The sequence below is a fragment of the Idiotropiscis lumnitzeri genome, chromosome 19, assembly GCF_059441095.1.
Source record: "Idiotropiscis lumnitzeri isolate Australia: NSW breed Sydney's pygmy pipehorse chromosome 19, RoL_Ilum_1.0, whole genome shotgun sequence".
In the NCBI taxonomy this organism is placed as follows: domain Eukaryota; kingdom Metazoa; phylum Chordata; class Actinopteri; order Syngnathiformes; family Syngnathidae; genus Idiotropiscis; species Idiotropiscis lumnitzeri.
This window is the reverse complement of record NC_142409.1, coordinates 569,380-587,684: the sequence shown is the minus strand read 5'-3', so window position 1 is coordinate 587,684 and position 18,305 is coordinate 569,380. Positions and strand designations below refer to the sequence as shown.

Below are 18,305 nucleotides of genomic sequence, written 5' to 3'. Positions count from 1 at the left end.
GGCTTAACTGCCACGCACGCCGGCCGGAGCTCTGGTCCGAACCGCGCGAAACGTCGCCACCAATCGTGTCCGGGGGAACGTGCTCTTCTTCGTCCGCTCTCCTCTTCGTCCAGTCTCCTCTTCGGCGCACGCCGGCCGTCTAACCGCTCCAGCGCCCCCGCTCGGCAAAACTACAATGCCCCCGAATATTTTTTAGACCCGCGAAGCACTGAACCCGCGAAAGGTGAACCGCAAAGTAGCGGGGTTTCACTGTATATATATATATAATGTGTGTATATATATACATTATTATATTTATAGATAAATACATAAATAAAACAAGTCGACTACAAGTCTATGTTGTTAAAACATTTTTATTTTATTTTGGGTTAAGTGAAATAAAGCCACAACAGTTGTTTTGGTTCTCGTCTTATTTGGGAGCAATGATTCCATATTATTCCACTGTTATGTTAACTGTTTCTAATGCCTAATCCTTAATAGTCATCAGAAAGTCTTTGCTATTGGGTGGAAACTTTTTACGCCTATTTTTAACTAAAACGGACTAAAACCTTTTTGAGTTTTGGTCTAATAAATTTATAAAAACTAGGCTAAAACCTTTTTTTTTTTGTGTTTCCGTCAACTCAAAACGACTAAAACCTTTTCGAGTTTTCGTCGACTAAAACTATCAAGAATAGGAGTGACTAAATCTGACGAAAACTAATAAGCATTTTCGTCCAAATGACTAAAAATAAGACTAAATCTAAAATGCCTGCCAAAAACAACACTGCTCCGTGGTCCCCTCACATGCGTTGCGAGCTGAGACAGCCAACAGTCGACGCCAGGACCACCAGCACTAGCGTGGACGTTAAGATTAAGGTGGTTCGGGGATCTGATGAGGATGCTCCCTGGATGCCTCCCTGGTGTGGTGTTGCTGACATGTTTTACTGGCACGATGTCCCGAGGACGACCCAGGACACACTGGAGAGACCAAATATCTCTGCTGCCCTGGGAACACATGGCTGTGGGGCTCGAAGTCCGGGCTTCTCTGCTCAAGCTGCTGACTCCGCGACACGACCGGTCGTGGCAGATAATGGATGGATGGATAAATAAGACAAAAACAAATGTCACACCTTAGTAAAAGTCGCAGTATCAGCCAAATTACAAAAAACGTAGACTTATTGTCTGAAAAATATGGTTTGTGACAAAAGTTTTGCATTTTGTGTGTCCGTGCAACAGGTATGAAACGCTCGACGCTGCCAGAAACAAAGTGCGAGTGAAAGCCTGCTACGTGATGATGGCAGCCACAATCGGCGGCTGCTTGTTGATGGTACTGCTTGGCAAGCGAGTGAGTGCTTTGTTTGTTTGTTTTTATCATTAGCTTCTCTTATTGTGCAACTGTTTTATTGTATTATTTTTGTGTATGAGTGTGTGCGAGTGAGAGGCAGAGTTATGTAATTTTATAATTACCGTATAGTCACGGCCATTGGATGAATCGTATTAAAGGGCGGAGTCTCATTTGCGGGTGAGAGTAGACTCCCTCCACTTTGGTCGAGACTGTTGTTTGTGCTTATGCACCAAATAGCAGTTCAGAGCACTCACGCTTTTTTGAGTCCTTGGAGGGTGTGCTGGAGAGCGTTCCCCCTGGGGAATCACTCGTTCTGCAGGGGGACTTTAGTGCTCACGTGGGTAATGACAGTGAGACCTGGAAGGGCGTGATTTTGAGGAACGGCCCCCCCCAATTTGAACCCAAGTGCGGTTCTTTTATTGGACTTCTGTGCTCGTCATGGACTGCCCATAACAAACACCATTTTTTTTTTTCCAAGATGGCGGCGCGCATAGACGGCTCTCCCTCCCAGTGCCCCTTATTGCTTTTTATTTGTGTTTGCTTGATCTTATTGGCACCAACTGGGGCACAGTATCGATATACCCGCCAGGACATCGTGAACATTGGATATCGATGCGAAATAACCATCACAGAGGAATTTTGCGATGATCGCAAAATTCCGGACGAACTGGCAAGGCCGCCCGGCTCACCGTGGCTTGTCATCGGGACCGGGAGGCGGCGCAGGCGACGCAGAGAGAGGAAGCAGAAGCGGGGCTGCAGGTCCGGTGTCTTGCTACGGCTGCGACGGCAGCCCCACAGGCAACCACTGCCGAGTCTCTACCTTACCAACGCCAGATCCGTGGTCCACAAAATCGACGATCTGGGATTACAAATCCTGGGAAACCGCTATGTGCGAGACAGCAGTGTGATCGTCATCACGGAATCCTGGCTGCACGCCAATGTCCCCGACGCTAGCATCCAGCTGGCTGGGCGCTCGCTACATCGCGCGGATCGGACGAGGGACACCGGTAAGAGAAGGGGCGGGGGCTCTGTGTTTACGTGCATGAGAACTGGTGCGGCGATAGCACGATCGTTGAGAAGCACTCTTCCCCCGACATCGAGTTCATGTCCGTTAAATGCCGGCCTTATTTTCTCCCGAGGGAGCTAACGGTAGTGATCGTCACAGCTGTTTACATCCCTCCCGACGCTAGCACTAGCACGGCGCTCTCGCTACTCGCGTGCGTCATCAATAAACATCAGCGGTCCCACCCTGATGGCGTTCACATAGTAGCGGGGGACTTTAATAAGGCCAATTTAAAGACTGTACTCCCAGAGTTCCCTAATGCGAAGCCCTGGATGTCCAGCCAGGTCCGCTCTCTCCTCAAGGCCCGTGACGCTGCTTTCAGGTCAGGCGACAAAGCCCAGTACAAGGTGGCTCGTGCTGACCTGAGCAAAGGCATCAAGCTAGCCAAGGCAAACTACAAGAGGAGGCTGGAGGGCCACCTTGCCAGCATCAGACCACGGTAGGTGAGGCAGGGTCTACGGAGCATCACCAACTTCCGAGGCAGCAGCACGACCTCTGTAGACTCGAGTGCATCGCTGGCAGAGGAGCTTAATTGCTTCTTCGCTCGCTTTGACTCGCCCCAACCGTCACACCCCCGCACTTCATGCCTCAACTCCCCCCCACTCACCGTAGAGGAACACGATGTGAGGCGCGCGCTCCTGGCTATTAACCCCAGGAAAGCTACTGGTCCCGACGGAATACCAGGCAAGGTCCTCAGAAAACTTCCACCATTATTCCTGTCCCCAAAAAGTCACCCGCCATCCTCCTGAATGACTACCGTCCTGTTGCTCTCACACCAGTCATCATGAAGTGCTTCGAGAGGCTGGTTCTCCAGCACATCAGGGACTGCCTTCCTCCCACTCTGGACCCCTACCAGTTTGCATACCGGGACAGATCCACTGAGGACGCCATCGACACTGCTCAGCTTGTTGTGCTGGGCCACCTGGAACAACAGCAGAGCGATGCAAGGATGCTCTTTGTGGACTACAGCTCGGCATTCAACACAATCATCCCGGACATCCTCGTCGCCAAACTGGACATTCTCGGCCTCCCTGCCCTCACACGCATCTGGATTAAGGACTTTCTGACCAACAGACCCCAGACTGTGTTGCTCGGCCCCTACACGTCCTCCACCCGTACGCTGAGAACCGGTTCCCCTCAAGGATGCGTGCTGAGCCCTCTCCTATTCGCCCTCTACACCTACGACTGCAGCCCGGCCCACGGTAACAACACCATCGTCAAGTTTGCTGACGACACGACAGTGGTCGGTCTGATCTCGGAAGGTGACGAGACAGCCTACAGAGAGGAGGTCCAGAGACTGACGGCTTGGTGCGAGGACAACAGACTGCAACTCAACATTGCAAAAACAAAGGAGATCGTCATCGACTTAAGGAGGAACAAGACGGTGCCGCCCCCCCTCTGCATCGAAGGCGTGTGTGTGGAGAGGGGCCACACGTTCAAGTTCCTGGGAGTACAGATCTCCCATGACCTTTCTTGGACACACAACAACACAGCAGTGGTAAAGAAGGTCCACCAGCATCTGCACTTCCTGAGAGTCCTCAGGAAATTCAACCAGGACAGGAAGCTGCTGCTGGCCTTCTACCACTCGTCCATCGAGAGCCTGCCGACGTACTGTGTCTCCACCTGGTACAGCAGCTGCACTGAGGCGGACAGAGTGAGGCTCCAGAGGACAGTCAAAACAGCGCAAAGGATTATTGGCTGCCCTCTTCCCTCACTGTCGGACATCTACACCGCCCGGTGCCTCAGAAGGGCTCTCAACATCGTCAAAGACAATACCCACCCAAACTCACACCTGTTCGCCCTGATGCCCTCTGGCAGGCGCTACAGGTGCATCAAATCAAGGACCAATAGACTGAGAAACAGTTTCTTTCCAAGAGCCATCTCCATTCTAAACTCTCACACACACACACGACCACCCTTACCTTGCACAACAGCAACGTGATGTGTTTTTATATATCCTATTCAGTATTATTTTCCATTGCACTAACTATTCTCTTATTTATCTAATTTATATATTTATCTGAATTATTGTTGTATTGCACTGGAGAGGGGAGCTCTCTAATCTCGTTGCACACTTGAGTACAATGACAATAAAGGGATTTCTGAATCTGATTCATGTTCAAACATAAAGTTGTCCACATACGCACTTGGCACCAGGACGCCGCAGTTCAATGATCGACTTTGTAGTCATTTCAGTGGATTTGCAGCCGCATGTTTTGGATGCTCGAGTGAAGAGTGGTGCGGAGCTGTCAACTGATCACCACCTGGTGGTGTGTTGGCTCTGATGGTAGTGGAAGATGCCGGTCCGACCCGGAAGACCCAAATGCGTTGAGGTTTTGCAGGGAACGTCTGGCTGGATCCCATGTCAGAAAGAGCTTTGACCATGTCCCATGGGAGGCCTGGGACATTGAGCTCAAGTGGACCATGTTCCGTGCCTCCCTTGTCGAGGCAGCCGATTGGAGCTGTGGCCGTAAGGTGGCAATCCCCGAACCTGCTGGTGGACACCAGTGCTAACTCCCCCCCACTCATCGTAGAGGAACACGATGTGAGGCGCGCGCTCCTGGCGGTCAACCCCAGGAAAGCTACTGGACCCGACGGAATACCAGGCAAGGTCCTCAGAGCATGTGCCCACCAACTGTCACATGTTTTCTGCAGGATCTTCAACCGCTCCCTGGCTCAGGCAGTCATCCCCTCCTGCTTGAAAACTTCCACCATTATTCCTGTCCCCAAAAAGTCACCAGCCGTCCACCTGAATGACTACCGTCCTGTTGCTCTCACACCAGTCATTATGAAGTGCTTCGAGAGGCTGGTTCTCCAGCACATCAGGGACTGCCTTCCTCCCACTCTGGACCCCTACCAGTTTGCATACCGGGCTAACAGATCCACTGAGGACGCCATCGACACTGCTCTGCATGTTGTACTGGACCACCTGGAACAACAGCGGAGCTATGCAAGGATGCTCTTTGTGGACTACAGCTCGGCATTCAACACGATCATCCCAGACATCCTCGTCGCCAAACTGGACACTCTCGGCCTCCCTGCCCTCACACGCATCTGGATTAAGGACTTTCTGACCAACAGACCCCAGACTGTGTTGCTCGGCCCCTACACGTCCTCCACCCTCATGCTGAGCACCGGTTCCCCCCAAGGATGCGTGCTGAGCCCTCTCCTGTACGCCCTCTACACCTACGACTGCAGCCCGGCCCACGGCAACAACACCATCGTCAAGTTTGCTGACGACACGACAGTGGTCGGTCTGATCTCGGAAGGTGATGAGACAGCCTACAGAGAGGAGGTAAAGAGACTGACAACTTGGTGCAAGGACAACAGACTGCACCTTAACTCTGCTAAAACAAAGGAGATTGTCGTCGACTTCAGGAGGAACAAGACGCTGCCGCCCCCCCTCTGCATCGAAGGCGTGTGTGTGGAGAGGGACCACACGTTCAAGTTCCTGGGAGTACAGATCTCCGATGACCTTTCTTGGACTCACAACACCACAGCAGTGGTAAAGAAGGTCCGCCAACGTCTGCACTTCCTGAGAGTCCTCAGGAAATTCAACCTGGACAGGAAGCTGCTGCTGGCCTTCTACCACTCGTCCATCGAGAGCCTGCTGACGTACTGTGTCTCCACCTGGTACAGCGGCTGCACTGAGGCGGACAGAGTGAGGCTCCAGAGGACAGTCAAAACAGCGCAAAGGATTATTGGCTGCCCTCTCCCCTCGCTGTCGGACATCTACACCGCCCGGTGCCTCAGAAGGGCTCTCAACATCGTCAAAGACAATACCCACCCAAACTCACACCTGTTCGACCTGTTGCCCTCTGGCAGGCGCTACAGATGCATCAAATCAAGGACCAATAGACTGAGAAACAGTTTCTTTCCGAGAGCCATCTCCATACTGAACTCTCACACACACAAGAGACCACCCTAACCTTGCAAATCAGTACTGAATTCCATTGCACTGTCTTATTTATTTATCTAATTTATATATTGTCTGTATTATTGTTGTATTGCACTGGAGAGGGGAGCCCTCTAATCTCGTTGCACACTTGAGTACAATGACAATAAAGGGATTTCTATTCTATTCTATTCTATTCTAAGTGATGCTGTCAGGCTGAAGAAAGAGTCCTATTGGGCCTTTTTAGCCTGTGGGACTCCAGCTGACTGGTACCAGCTGGCCAAGCGGAATGCAGCTTTGGCGGTTGCTGAAGCAAAAACTCGCACGGGGGAGGAGTTTGGTGAGGCCATAGAAAAGGACTTCCAGACGGCTTTGAGGAAATTCTGGTTCACCATCCAGCGAGGAGAGGGAAGCAGTGCACCATTGACATTGTTTATAGTGGAGACAGGGTGCTGCTGACCTTGACTCAGGACGTGAGTCGGGGGGGAAAATACCTCAAAGACTTCCTCAATTCCACCGGCACGGCTTCCATTGAGGAAGCAGAGCCTGAAGAGTCCGAGGTCGACTCACCTATCATTGTGGTTGAAGGATGCTGGAGAGGAAGGTCCATTGGGAGTGCAAATCGCAGGTACAGGAGGAGGAGTGTAATTTTCGTCTCGGCCGCAGAACAATGGACCAGCTCGACACTCGCGGCAGGGTCCTTGAGGGTGCATGGGAGGTCGCCCATCCTGTCTACATGTGTTTTGTGGACCTGGAGAAGGCGTCCGACTGTGTCCGTCAGGGAGATCTGTGGGGTGTGCTTCGGGAGTATGGATTACCGAGCCCACTAATACAAATGTTCGGTTCCTGTACCACCGATGTCAGATTTTGGTGCGCATTATCAGCAGTAAGTCAAATTCGATTTCATTGAAGGTTGGACTCCGCCAAGGGTGCCTTTTGTCGCCGAATCTGTTGATAACTTTTATGGACTGAATTTCTAGCCGCAGCCAAGGAAATGAGGGGGTCCAGTTTGGTGGCCTCAGTATTGCATTTCTGCTTTTTGCAGATGATTTGGTACTGTTGGTTTACTCAGTTCATGATCTCCAACTCTCACTGGAGTGCTTTGCAGCCGAGTGTGGAAGCGGTTGTGATGAAGATCAGCACCTCCAAATCTAAGACCATGGTTCCCAGTCGGAAATGGGTGGAGTGCCCTCTCCAGGGGCAAGAGATCCTACTCCAAGTGGAGGAGTTCAAGTATCTCGGGATCTTGTTCACGAGTGAGGAGAGGATGGAGCGTGAGATCGGCAGGCAGATAGGTGCAGTGTCTGCTGTGATGTGGACGCTGTATTGGTCTGTCGTGGTGAAGGAGCTGAGTTTAAAGGAAACGCTCTCGAATTACTGGTTTACATTCCTTCCCTAATCTATGTCTTTGTCAAACCTTCACCAACAGAGGGTGCTAACACACTGTGTCATGCTCTCAGTCAGTCCAGCAGAGTGTTCATGAACGTCACACAACATGTGCAGATATTTAGAACTCGGTCCACACATAAGGAGCTCTGTCCATTTTGGAGAAAATTTGGAACTTTTAGACGCGCCCTATGGTCGTGCAAATATGGTAATTGTAATTTTAATTATTTATGTTTTTTTTCGTTTTGTTTTTAGTTATTAGTATTAAGGGCAGCTTTGTTTTTAGTTTTTTCATAAACAGTTTTTGTTTAGATTTTGTTAAGTTTAGCATTAGTTTTTATTTAAAAATAATAATAATTAAAAAAAAAAAAAAAGACCATGGCAAGTATTATGTAGTAAAAAAATCAACAAATTTTCAGTTTTAATAGTCCAGCGACTTAATTACATTAAGTGCAATGCATATTGCTTCTAAAGTTGGAATCAAGCATAAATGCAGTGCCGTGATGATAAAGTTTGGATGTCTTGTTTTCCAAATAGCACTTCTCAAGTGGACGGTGTCATATTTTATTTTTTTTTTTTTTTCATATCCTGTATATATTTTTTTCATAGATATGATCCAAAGGAGGAAAGCAGTTTTTATCTTGCATTGCGTTTTGCGCTGAGTTAAATGTCAAGAGCAGGTGAGCCGTTTCAGCCAAAGCCACTCATCTTAGGAGTGATGTCATTTGGTGGCTCTTTTTTATTAGCTTCTGCTTGATGACGTTGCTTCTGTGCAACAAACAAGAGGATTACGACTCCCAGATGACAGTTTGACCTTCTCTTCTTCCGGGTAACGGCTGTGCCAATAATATTGATTTATATACATTTAAAATAATAAAAGGCTCCAACTGCTGTCCTGCATCTTAGCCTCATCTTTGGCAAGGACTGAAGATGTAACTTTGTTACCTCGTGGCACCAGCTTCAGACTTGCTCGCTGCCACATGCTCGTCAGCCTGTCTGTTTTTGTAAGTTTTCGTCTTCTTGTTAGATTGCCAAGACTGTCAATGTTGGACAGATCTTTGTGAATAAAGATCTTTGATTTGGATCGTCTGTTTCTGCCAACATACATTTGAGTCAACTGTTTGATGAGAAGGAATGAAGCCCAAGTGTAGCTTCTCACACGAGCGTTTTACATTATTGAGTGATTTCATTATTGATCAAGGAAGGATGAGGAGGGTTAAAGTGTTGGATCTTGACGCTTCCACTATATTGTACTATAAAGTCTTTCATTCATTTCAGGCCGCTGGCAGAAATGAGTCCTTGACTGGTCAGAACATGGAAAGGAAGGCCAAATGGAGGGAGGAACGACAGAGAGAACAGCAAGACGACGTCGCCTTGCCAGACAAGGCTCAGTGACTCAGGCAGAACATGGGTGCATGAGAATTATTCGACCCCCACACATACAAAGTGGAGGCCTATGAGTCTACTGGAGCGCCTATTGTCGAAGAGCATCTTCTGTTCGTATTAAAATTTGCAGCAAGTGGACTGCAACTGCAATTGCTGATTTTCGGCTCAGCAACAGAAGTTGTATGATCTCTGGTGTTAAATTTTAATGATGTAAGAGCATATTCACCCGTGTGCTTAATTCAGGAAAGGTGCTCTTCTTCACTGTTTCTCCCATTTACATAAAAGGTTTTTGGCCTTAATTTGATTGATGTTAACATTAGCACTTATATATTAGGTTTTCATGTAAAAATTACATCATTACTAAAATTCCCCCCTCTAAAAGACTGTCGTGATTTCAAGGATCTGGCCAGCCAAGCTCACCCATTTTTCACAAACAAGCTTAGTTAATATATTTTTATGATCAAGAAACTGAAATACATTAAAATTATATTTTTTTTATCCGTTCATTTTGGGGAAATTGGGAAATAAGTGACGACTTGAAAACACCTACTTTTAATGAGGAATATGGCCACGGCCCCTCTTTTTATGTTTTGCTCTGAGTCATTGAACGGACCGATTACAAACTTCCCATTGGAAATCATTGTACTTTCATTGCTTGTAACGTCCAAAAACTGTGATTAATTTGTTCCAAAATTCATGTGGACACCTATGACTACTCCAGCATATCAAAATGATTAACCTCTCCGTGGCTGATTCATGAGGATGAGGAACTGTGGAAGTGAGCTGAGGTACATAGATTATGCTGTTAGGACGCATCACACTGCTTCTATGCTGAACAGGGGTGGTGCACAGCATAAAAACACCAGACGGGATATTTATAGAGACTAAAGTGGGAATGAGTAGACATGCACATTTATTTGGATGAGGATTGGCCCCAGTTTTTCTACCTACAACATAGGGCTGGGCGATAAACCGAAAATTTACCATGACCGAAATTTATTACTATGACCGACATCATTTTGCCCAAGTCGGTAAAGTTTGTTTAAAAAAAAAAAAGAAAAGAAGTCTATTCTGTCTGTGGCAATGTTCATGCCCCTTTAAGATGGTTACAGCGCGTCTAGTCACGTGACTCCACCCATCTGAACAAGAAAGAAAACAGAAGACGCGGTCTAGCTGGCGATTCAAATCCAGAAGCAGCTGACACGACTGAAGACGAAGTAACGTTAGTTGAAGTTGTTCCTGTTGCCCTTGTCCCAAAAAGAAATTCGACATCTGTCGTTTGGAAATGTGTGAAGCAAGGTTCGACAAGTGACAACAGCCCATCACGGAGGCGTCACCCTAAGAGAGAACGTCTCAGAGGTGGACACGATAGCCTAGCACATAGCTAAAAATATAGCTCCTCTGGCTACAGTGGAGCGCACGGGATTTAAACACCTCTTAAAAGTAGCTGACAAAATTTTGGTAAGAATTTTTTTGTCGCAAACCGCACTTCGCGATATGGACAACATCGGGACGGAAGCTTAGACTTGTCAAGCATTTTGCATCCACATCGACTTGTGGTCGAGTTGCAACATGGATCCCTGTTTGAGCCTGACTGTGCATGACATAGACGACAAGTGGTGACTGCGCACCAGAGTACTCGAGACGGCACATTTTCCCGATGATGCACACCTGTTTATTTGGCTTGCATTGACATTTTTTTCATTGTATTTAGCATTTTTTTATTTGGCATTATTTATATTGTTTACAAGAGACCACACAAATCTAGGGCTTTGACATTGTTCAAGTCATGCAAAGCAAGCTATTTGGAATGTTTATACAAATGATTTTTGTACTTTTATTTTTAATTGGAAGTAATCTGTACCAGTTGGTCAATAAAAAAGCAGTTAATATCCATTTCCTGCATTTATTTTGATTTTGGTCCTCGTGGGGAATTTATCGTGCATTTATTGCTATCGGGTAAAATTGCTAAATTTATCGCAATATTGATTTGAGGTCATATCGCCCAGCCCTACTACAACATGCCGTCCAATTTGGAACATAACAGCCGAAATGATACGTTCCAATGCAGCCACACTCAGCTGTTGAGTCGGTCTTTTTGTTCGCTGAACATTAATGCTCCCAAAGCGGCCCTGATTTTAAGCACATACCGCATCACAATGCACACATTTCCAGAAGACGCCCCAGTGTTTGATGAGGCCTTTATCTAAAATCTACGCCCTGTCACTCTCCACTCTCATGCCGAAGCTTGCGGCTGCAAGCGGTGTCGGATAGCAGCTGCTTGGGAGACAACCGTTATTTTGACATTATTAGCAACACATTTACAATGACTTTGAATGGACAAATTGTGACCCGTGGTTCCCACCAAGACATACATGGAGGGAGGGGAAGGGGGTGTGGCCATAATGCTCATTACCAGGAGGTCTTTGTAAACGCCTTAGTTTTGTATTGATTTCTCCAGAACAAATTGATAAAATAGAAATAGCAAGCTAATATCATTTTCCTGAAAAAAAAGGATGCATAAATTTAGCTTTTTGTTGAAAAATGGACTATCCTGACTGGATGATTCATTTACATGTGTCACTTACACTGTCATGAAATGTAGGCACTCTGGGTGGAGTGACCCTGAAATGAGTGCATTCCCCATTTATACCTCACCTTCAAAATATCCTGCAGATAAGCCGCGCATACATCACTAGTGATGATTAGTATAACTTCCAGATTCACCAAGTCAAGTTAATTTCACACTTCAAGTATGACATTTTCCAAATGAATCTCAATGAAATTTATGTCTCATGAAAACTCATTCATCAAAAAATTAAGGCCACCCTCAGATTTTACAGTCATGCCTCTTCGGTGGTTATGCACAAATATCCAGGTTACGTATGGTGGCTATGTCAGAAACCTAGATGGAAAATTTTGCCAACCTTTAAATGTGCAAACCAGTGTAAACGCATTAAAAAAAGACAAAACACAAACCGGAGCTTATGACTTATAGATAATTTGTTTATGATGGGAGTGAAAAGAGAGTGTCTTGAAAAGAGTGGTAAGGGATGTAAAATTGACTTTGTATACAAGTACAGTAATACCCCGGTTATCGCGGTTAATGGGGACCGAGACCACCCGCAAAAATTGAAAATCCGCGAAGTAGCGGCGCACCTTCAAAAATGCTTAAAAAAAAAAAAAAGATATATATATATATATATATATATATATACGGGTAGAGAGAGAGAGAATGAAATTCATGTTATAACAAAAAAAAAATTATTATTAAAACTTATTTTTTTATTCCCCAGCCATTATTTTTGTATTTATTCAATTACTTCTTTTTGTATTTATTTAATTACTTTGACTTTTACCTGCTGGTACGCCGTCCGGTGTGCCCTGTGAAATGAAAGGTGGCATTCTTCATTTATTCATTCATAACTGACAGCCTCGCGCTGCGCTCGTGCCCGGGCGGAAAGAGGTGCTCCTCTCCGGCTTAATTGTCACGCACGCCGGACCTGCTCCCCCGAAGCGTGTCTCCGTTCGGTTGAACTCGGTTTCATTTCGCCCCGCACGTGTCCGGGGAAGGTGCTCCTATTCGGCTTAACTGTGACACACGCCCGCCCTCCTCCCCCGGAGCTTCCATTCGGTTAAACTTAGGGGCCGCTTGGAACCGCCCGTGCCCGGGGAAGGTGGTCCTCTTCGGCTTACTGTGACGCGAGCATGCCCTCCTCCTCCGGAGCTTCCATTCGGTTAAACTTAGGGGCCGCTTGGAACCGCCCGTGCCCGGGGAAGGTGCTCCTATTCGGCGTAACTGTCACGCACGCCGGCCGGCCTCCTCCGAAGCTCTCATACGGTCCGAACCGCGCGAAACGTCGCCCCGGATCGTGCCCGGGGGAACGTGCTCTTCTTCGTCCACTCTCCTCTTCGCCCACGCTCTTCTTCGGCGCACGCCGGCCATCTAACCGCTCCAGCGCCCCCTCGGCAAAACTACAATGCCCCCGAATATTTTTTAGACCCGCGAAGCACTGAACCCGCGAAAGGTGAACCGCGAAGTAGCGGGGTATTACTGTATTCAGTTCGCTGGAATGCAAAGACTGATAATGCAATCAAATGCTAGAATGCCAGGTGAGATCCAGCCACAGACTTGTGATGAATGGACTAACAATGCTGCTTATGAAGTCACCGGTGGCCATGTTGCCACTTACCCAAGGCCACCTAACTTGAATACATTGATTTCTCCACGGCATTTTCACATTATTTCCCAATAGGAATGATATTTCAAATTGACAAGGTCAGACCTGTCAACGTATACGTTTTCCCCGTATTTTGAACGTTTTTTTATCATTTCAAATCATGTACGCCGTATACCGACTTTTGTACGGGCAAAAAAAAATTGTAATTAAAAAAAACAAAACAAAAAACGTTTACGTAGACCGATCTCGTTAAGACCATTTCGTTCGTCTCTTGGATGGCTGCATCGCCACACACGCTCTCAAAGATCTTGTCCCCAACCCGCCAAAAAAATAAATAAAGGCTTTTGAGAAGACAGGAAGCTGTTGAGCCTTCACTTCCTGTGGGTGGAATGTCCACATGTGCGAAAGCTCGGTATTTTTGATAAAGCATGACATAAGCATGCGCCGTTATCCGTCTGCATTTCCGCTTGTGTTAGTGTTGCAATCGAAGAAACATTCAGTAAAAACCGTCAAAGCAAGCAAATATGGGAGAACCGCTAAATAAGAAACGAAAAATTCAAGCATCACGACACCAAAAGGAATGGGAGTCACTGCAAGGTGAATATGCTGGATGGATTAAAACCTCAACAAAAGGGCCTAAATTTTCGTTCCGTGTTCCTTGGAAGAGACATGAAAGTTGCTGCGAGTGGATTCTACGATGTGAAGAGCCATTTTAAAACTGCCGGACACGTGGAGAATGTGGCGAGAAGCAAAACACACAACCCGTTGACAAAGCACTTCGTCTCTACCGCCAATCCAGTGTCATCCCACAAAGCTACTAAGTGGTGAAAGTTATGTTCCCGGATTCACAGACAGCTAATTTTTTTTTATTATTAGTATAAACACGTGTTTAATACATTTGCATTTATTGCACCATGGTAACTGTAACTTCCTTGAAAAATTCTGTTTCCTAATTAATTTGAACATTTCCTGCTTATATAAATATGACTCTGGAGTTCCTGACACAATTTTCTGTTTCATTGTAAAAATATAATTGCAAACTCTGGTGCCAGATGTAGATTTTCTTCAGAAAAATAATAATTGACAACAGTGCTAATGTTAATAACATGATTAAGGATGTTATTATTTATTTAAATATTATGGTCTGTATTTTTGCATGAGTTTGCTTGTCGGAGGACCAAAGCGACGATGATTGTAAAGGAGAGCCTTGCACCCGGCTATACACACGATGTCATCAAGCACTGCAGAAACAACCCATTTACCCTCATGATCGATGAAAGCAACGGACCCACCAACAAAAAGCGACTTTGTTGGCAACGTTGGCTCACTTCTTTGATGGGGACAACATAAAGACCAGACTCCTTGATTTACCCGAATCGGCATCAGGCACAGCAGCATCCATATTCACTGTCATTGATGAATTACTTCAAGGAAAGGAAATTCCTTGGAAAATGTGGGGTTTGCCAGCCACAATTTCAACACCATGGTTGGAAACAATAACTCTGTTCTGTCAAGGATAAAAGAAAAGAACAAGACTGTGTTTAGTATTGGCTGTATTTGTCATCTCGGAAATCTATGCAACACTGTGTTAAGTGACTTGATGGTGCTGGACTCAAGAAAGAGAGAGCAGTTGGACTATGACCACATTGTTAGGTTAGGGGACAGGTTTACCCCAGAGTTAGATCAGGAAGACTTAAAGGGTGAATGGGAAGATTATCAACTGATTCCTGATCATCTTCTCCCTGAGCCAAGTGAAGAAGTACATCCAGTCAAGTCAGAGACATTTTGGCCAGCCTTGTTAAAAATGAAAACTGGATTTGGGAAAGATCGGTTTCCACTGATGAAAAAACTATTCTGTTTTTCTCGCCCTTCCTCACAGCAATGCTGATAGTGAGAAAGTGTTCAGCCATGTGAGTAAGATCCACACAGAATACAGACAGACAATGGGGACTGATACACTGACTTCTCTATTGCAGATGAAACTCAACTGTGATGTTTGTTGCTCAAAAGTGAAACCCTCCTTAGAGCAAATAGAGTCTGCAAAGTCAGCCTACAATAAACAGCACTTAAACCAATAAAGCAATGAACACAGGTGCTTTTGTTGACTTAATGTATTTTATAAATGAAATAAATGACTTTTTTATGCTTATTGTCGTTATTTATATTACACTGTCTGATTTGTCGCGAGTGCACATGCGTAACGCGGTGTTTGTAAGGTTTTTGGTTGATCATTTATAAGGGCTGCTACTGGCCGAGGTTGACAGGTCTGCAAGGTACATTTCTTGAGTGCTACTCAAAGGTTCGTCTGCATTGGTTTCAGAACCATCAACAATGAAATGAAAACAAGGCCTATCCTGGCAAAAATGCAAAGTCAAGTTTGTTCTTTGAGAGGCTCTCATTACTTCATACAGGGATCCTAGTGTAAAACAGACCATGATAATACACCTGGAAACTCAAAAACCATGCTTGAGTGAAGGAAATAACCAGCGAGACCATGATTTGAAATTTTGTATCAGTCCAAATGATTGTCGAAACTGCTCAAAGAGGCATTTAATGGAGGTTTCAACTGTGTATATGTCTGTGGTCTTTCAAAGAAATGTAAAATAGTCAATTAATTTAAGTAATTCTTGTCAAGGATTGTCATGATGTGGATTTGCAGATCAAAATGACAGGTGCTGCACTCAGTGGGTCACGAGATTCCTTTTTATGCAAAGGGCAAGAGAAGGGGGACAAGTCGCACAAACTCAATACGATAGCATTGGTCCATCCATATAGAGAAAGTTTCCTCTTACAGAGATTTCCCATAATGTCGCACATTTCTGTAAATGCCTGAAGCCGTCAATTGGAGGTCTTGTGTTCTGTGATGCTCTGTGCATGTCAATAGAGAAATCTGCAGTGTAAAACAAAGCAGTTTGCACATACAGTGTAATCTCACTGTTACCTGTGCCAATTTTGAACCAGTATGAAAAGACCCATTTATCTATATTTTTATAACATTGGCTATTGAGAGGATGAAAACATTTTAAGGTAGGTAGCTGTCAAAGCGGAGGCACCAGTCAGGGTTGAAAGTGGACCTGGGCACCCATAGGTGTCAAACTCCAGTTCTGGAGAGCCGTTTTCCTGCATGCGTTCAATCTCTCCCGGCTGCAAAACACCTGATTCAAATGATTAGCTCATCAGTAAGCCCCGAAGAAGTGTTGCACCCGGTAGAGATGGAAAACATGCAAAAAAGAATTAGACACCTGTGCTCTAAAGCATTGTTTCCACTGACGGTATCCGCTCTGCTCTGCTCAACACCCCAAAAAAAACCCAGTGTGTCTCCACTGCTCCTGCCACTACCTGCTCATCTCGCTCGTGACGTCATGTTACAGTGACTCTAGCTAGTGTGCACTGCACACTGACAAAAACTATGGAACACCTTTTCATTCCTTGTGGATCCAACAGCTGCCTTTGCACATCTTGGTCAGCTATAAATGTTGAAAACATTAGCACCTCCTCAAAATTCCAAGTATTTAACTGCTTGGAAGTCATTATTTATCCTCTCACCGTCATTAAGAGCAGCTGTTTTCCCGGGGTGGTGGTTTGCGCAGCTACCCATTGATGACAATAGTCTCAGCCCAATCATTGGGCTCCAAAATAACTGTCACGTTTTAGTCTACTTCAGTTGGACCCACAAAGGAGTAGCTCCCAGAAAAAAAGCGAGTAGAGTTGAGTAGATTTGTCTGTGGAGAATGGACTTATGTGGAGTAGGGTAGCTACCATTGGTGGAAACAAGACTTGAGAGGGGCAGACAGGCCAGATGGTGCGACAGAGAAGGGGGCGACACCCTTCGCCTGAAGCTGCCAGTCCTCCGACTCCAACTGCTTAACCAACTGATTATGGTTATACAGAGAAAAACACGCTTCGTTCTACAAGTCTTTTAGTTAAACGCCTCAGATATCCTCCTGATAACCTCCAACTTGACGGACACGCTAGTACAGATCATGTGATCAAAATTTACAAAGAAACGAAGCAAACTTCGAGGTAAACATTCCGTCGATCACCAGTATTTTTCTAAGTTTCTCTGGATTTATGAACCTTTATGGCACCACATGAACTATGCACACCAAGATTCAGATAGCCCCTCCCAAAGATGATCTGTGAGCTAAATATTTGGCATTGTCATAAAGAAGAAAACTATGGTACTATGGTAGAACACAGCATCCAATTCTCAGTCTGATTGTAGTTAACGTGCCAGTTCATGATATGCCAGAGTCCCTTTGTGTTGCGTGGGTTGTGATTTGAAGTAATCTTCGTCATGGGACTCGCCATGTCATCAACCAGTTGAAGAGTAAAATTTGTTCACAATGAACAGGCGTCAGTCCTCAAAGCTAAAGTGCAGCGAAAATGAAATGATTGCGGGCAAAAAAATAAACATATAAAATAAAAATAAAAATCCCACTGGACAGTTTTCTAGCCTTTTTGTATGAGGGAAGACTGCACTGAATGAATGTACCCATTCAACAGGAGTAATTAGAGGCTGTCCAAACGAGGGTTATATGGAAGCTCTGCCACTCAGCAATGAAGTCAAATTCCTGATTTGTCCATCAATAGGCGGAAAGAGAGAGGAGGTGGGCGTCTTAAGTGCCTTTTGTCAGTTGAGTCCAGGTCAAAATGTCAGTCTAGTGTCAAGGTGAGTTCAATGTCACTCGCTCGCTCACTTGCCAAAGTTGCAGGATATGTTTTAGGGCTGAAGAAAGGGTGAGCTTAACACAGAACAGCGAACCCACGCTCCAGTAATTGGACATAATCACAATGGAGTAGGGAAGATGGATGGGTCGATCTAGCCAGTCGTGGAGGACTGAGCAGGTTGAAATTATAGCTGAAAGCCTTCCATGGGTGCCTCACACTGCTGGAAGAGGAATTGCTGCTGCTGCAGGTCCACGGCAGGCACCAGTGATGCATCTTCATCCTCTGCATTGAAGTAGCGCTCGATCAGCTCGTATGCTTTCTGGTAGATGTCTTGGTTCTCATGGCCCTGCAGGAACTCCAGCTTGTCCAGACCTGAAGCACATGAAACATAAGTAAAGT

The 18,305-nt window shown here is 45.8% G+C and overlaps 2 protein-coding genes across 5 annotated transcripts in view; one reads left to right on the top strand and one right to left on the bottom strand.

Moving 5' to 3' along the window:
- The window catches only part of fam162a (family with sequence similarity 162 member A), a 24,701-nt gene extending 13,750 nt beyond the window's left edge, over positions 1-10,951 (top strand). For all 3 annotated transcript variants that reach the window (XM_088283383.1, XM_088283384.1, XM_088283385.1), the window contains exons 4-5: positions 1,216-1,324; positions 8,947-10,951. In XM_088283383.1, the coding sequence (XP_088139509.1) occupies positions 1,216-1,324; positions 8,947-9,063 (226 nt within the window). In that variant the 3' untranslated portion in view covers positions 9,064-10,951. The remainder of the gene's footprint in view (positions 1-1,215; positions 1,325-8,946) is intronic.
- Positions 10,952-15,919: 4,968 nt separating this feature from the next.
- kpna1 (karyopherin alpha 1 (importin alpha 5)) overlaps positions 15,920-18,305 on the bottom strand; it is a 45,960-nt gene continuing 43,574 nt past the window's right edge. For both annotated transcript variants that reach the window (XM_088283381.1, XM_088283382.1), the window contains exon 14: positions 15,920-18,278. In XM_088283381.1, the coding sequence (XP_088139507.1) occupies positions 18,091-18,278 (188 nt within the window). In that variant the 3' untranslated portion in view covers positions 15,920-18,090. The remainder of the gene's footprint in view (positions 18,279-18,305) is intronic.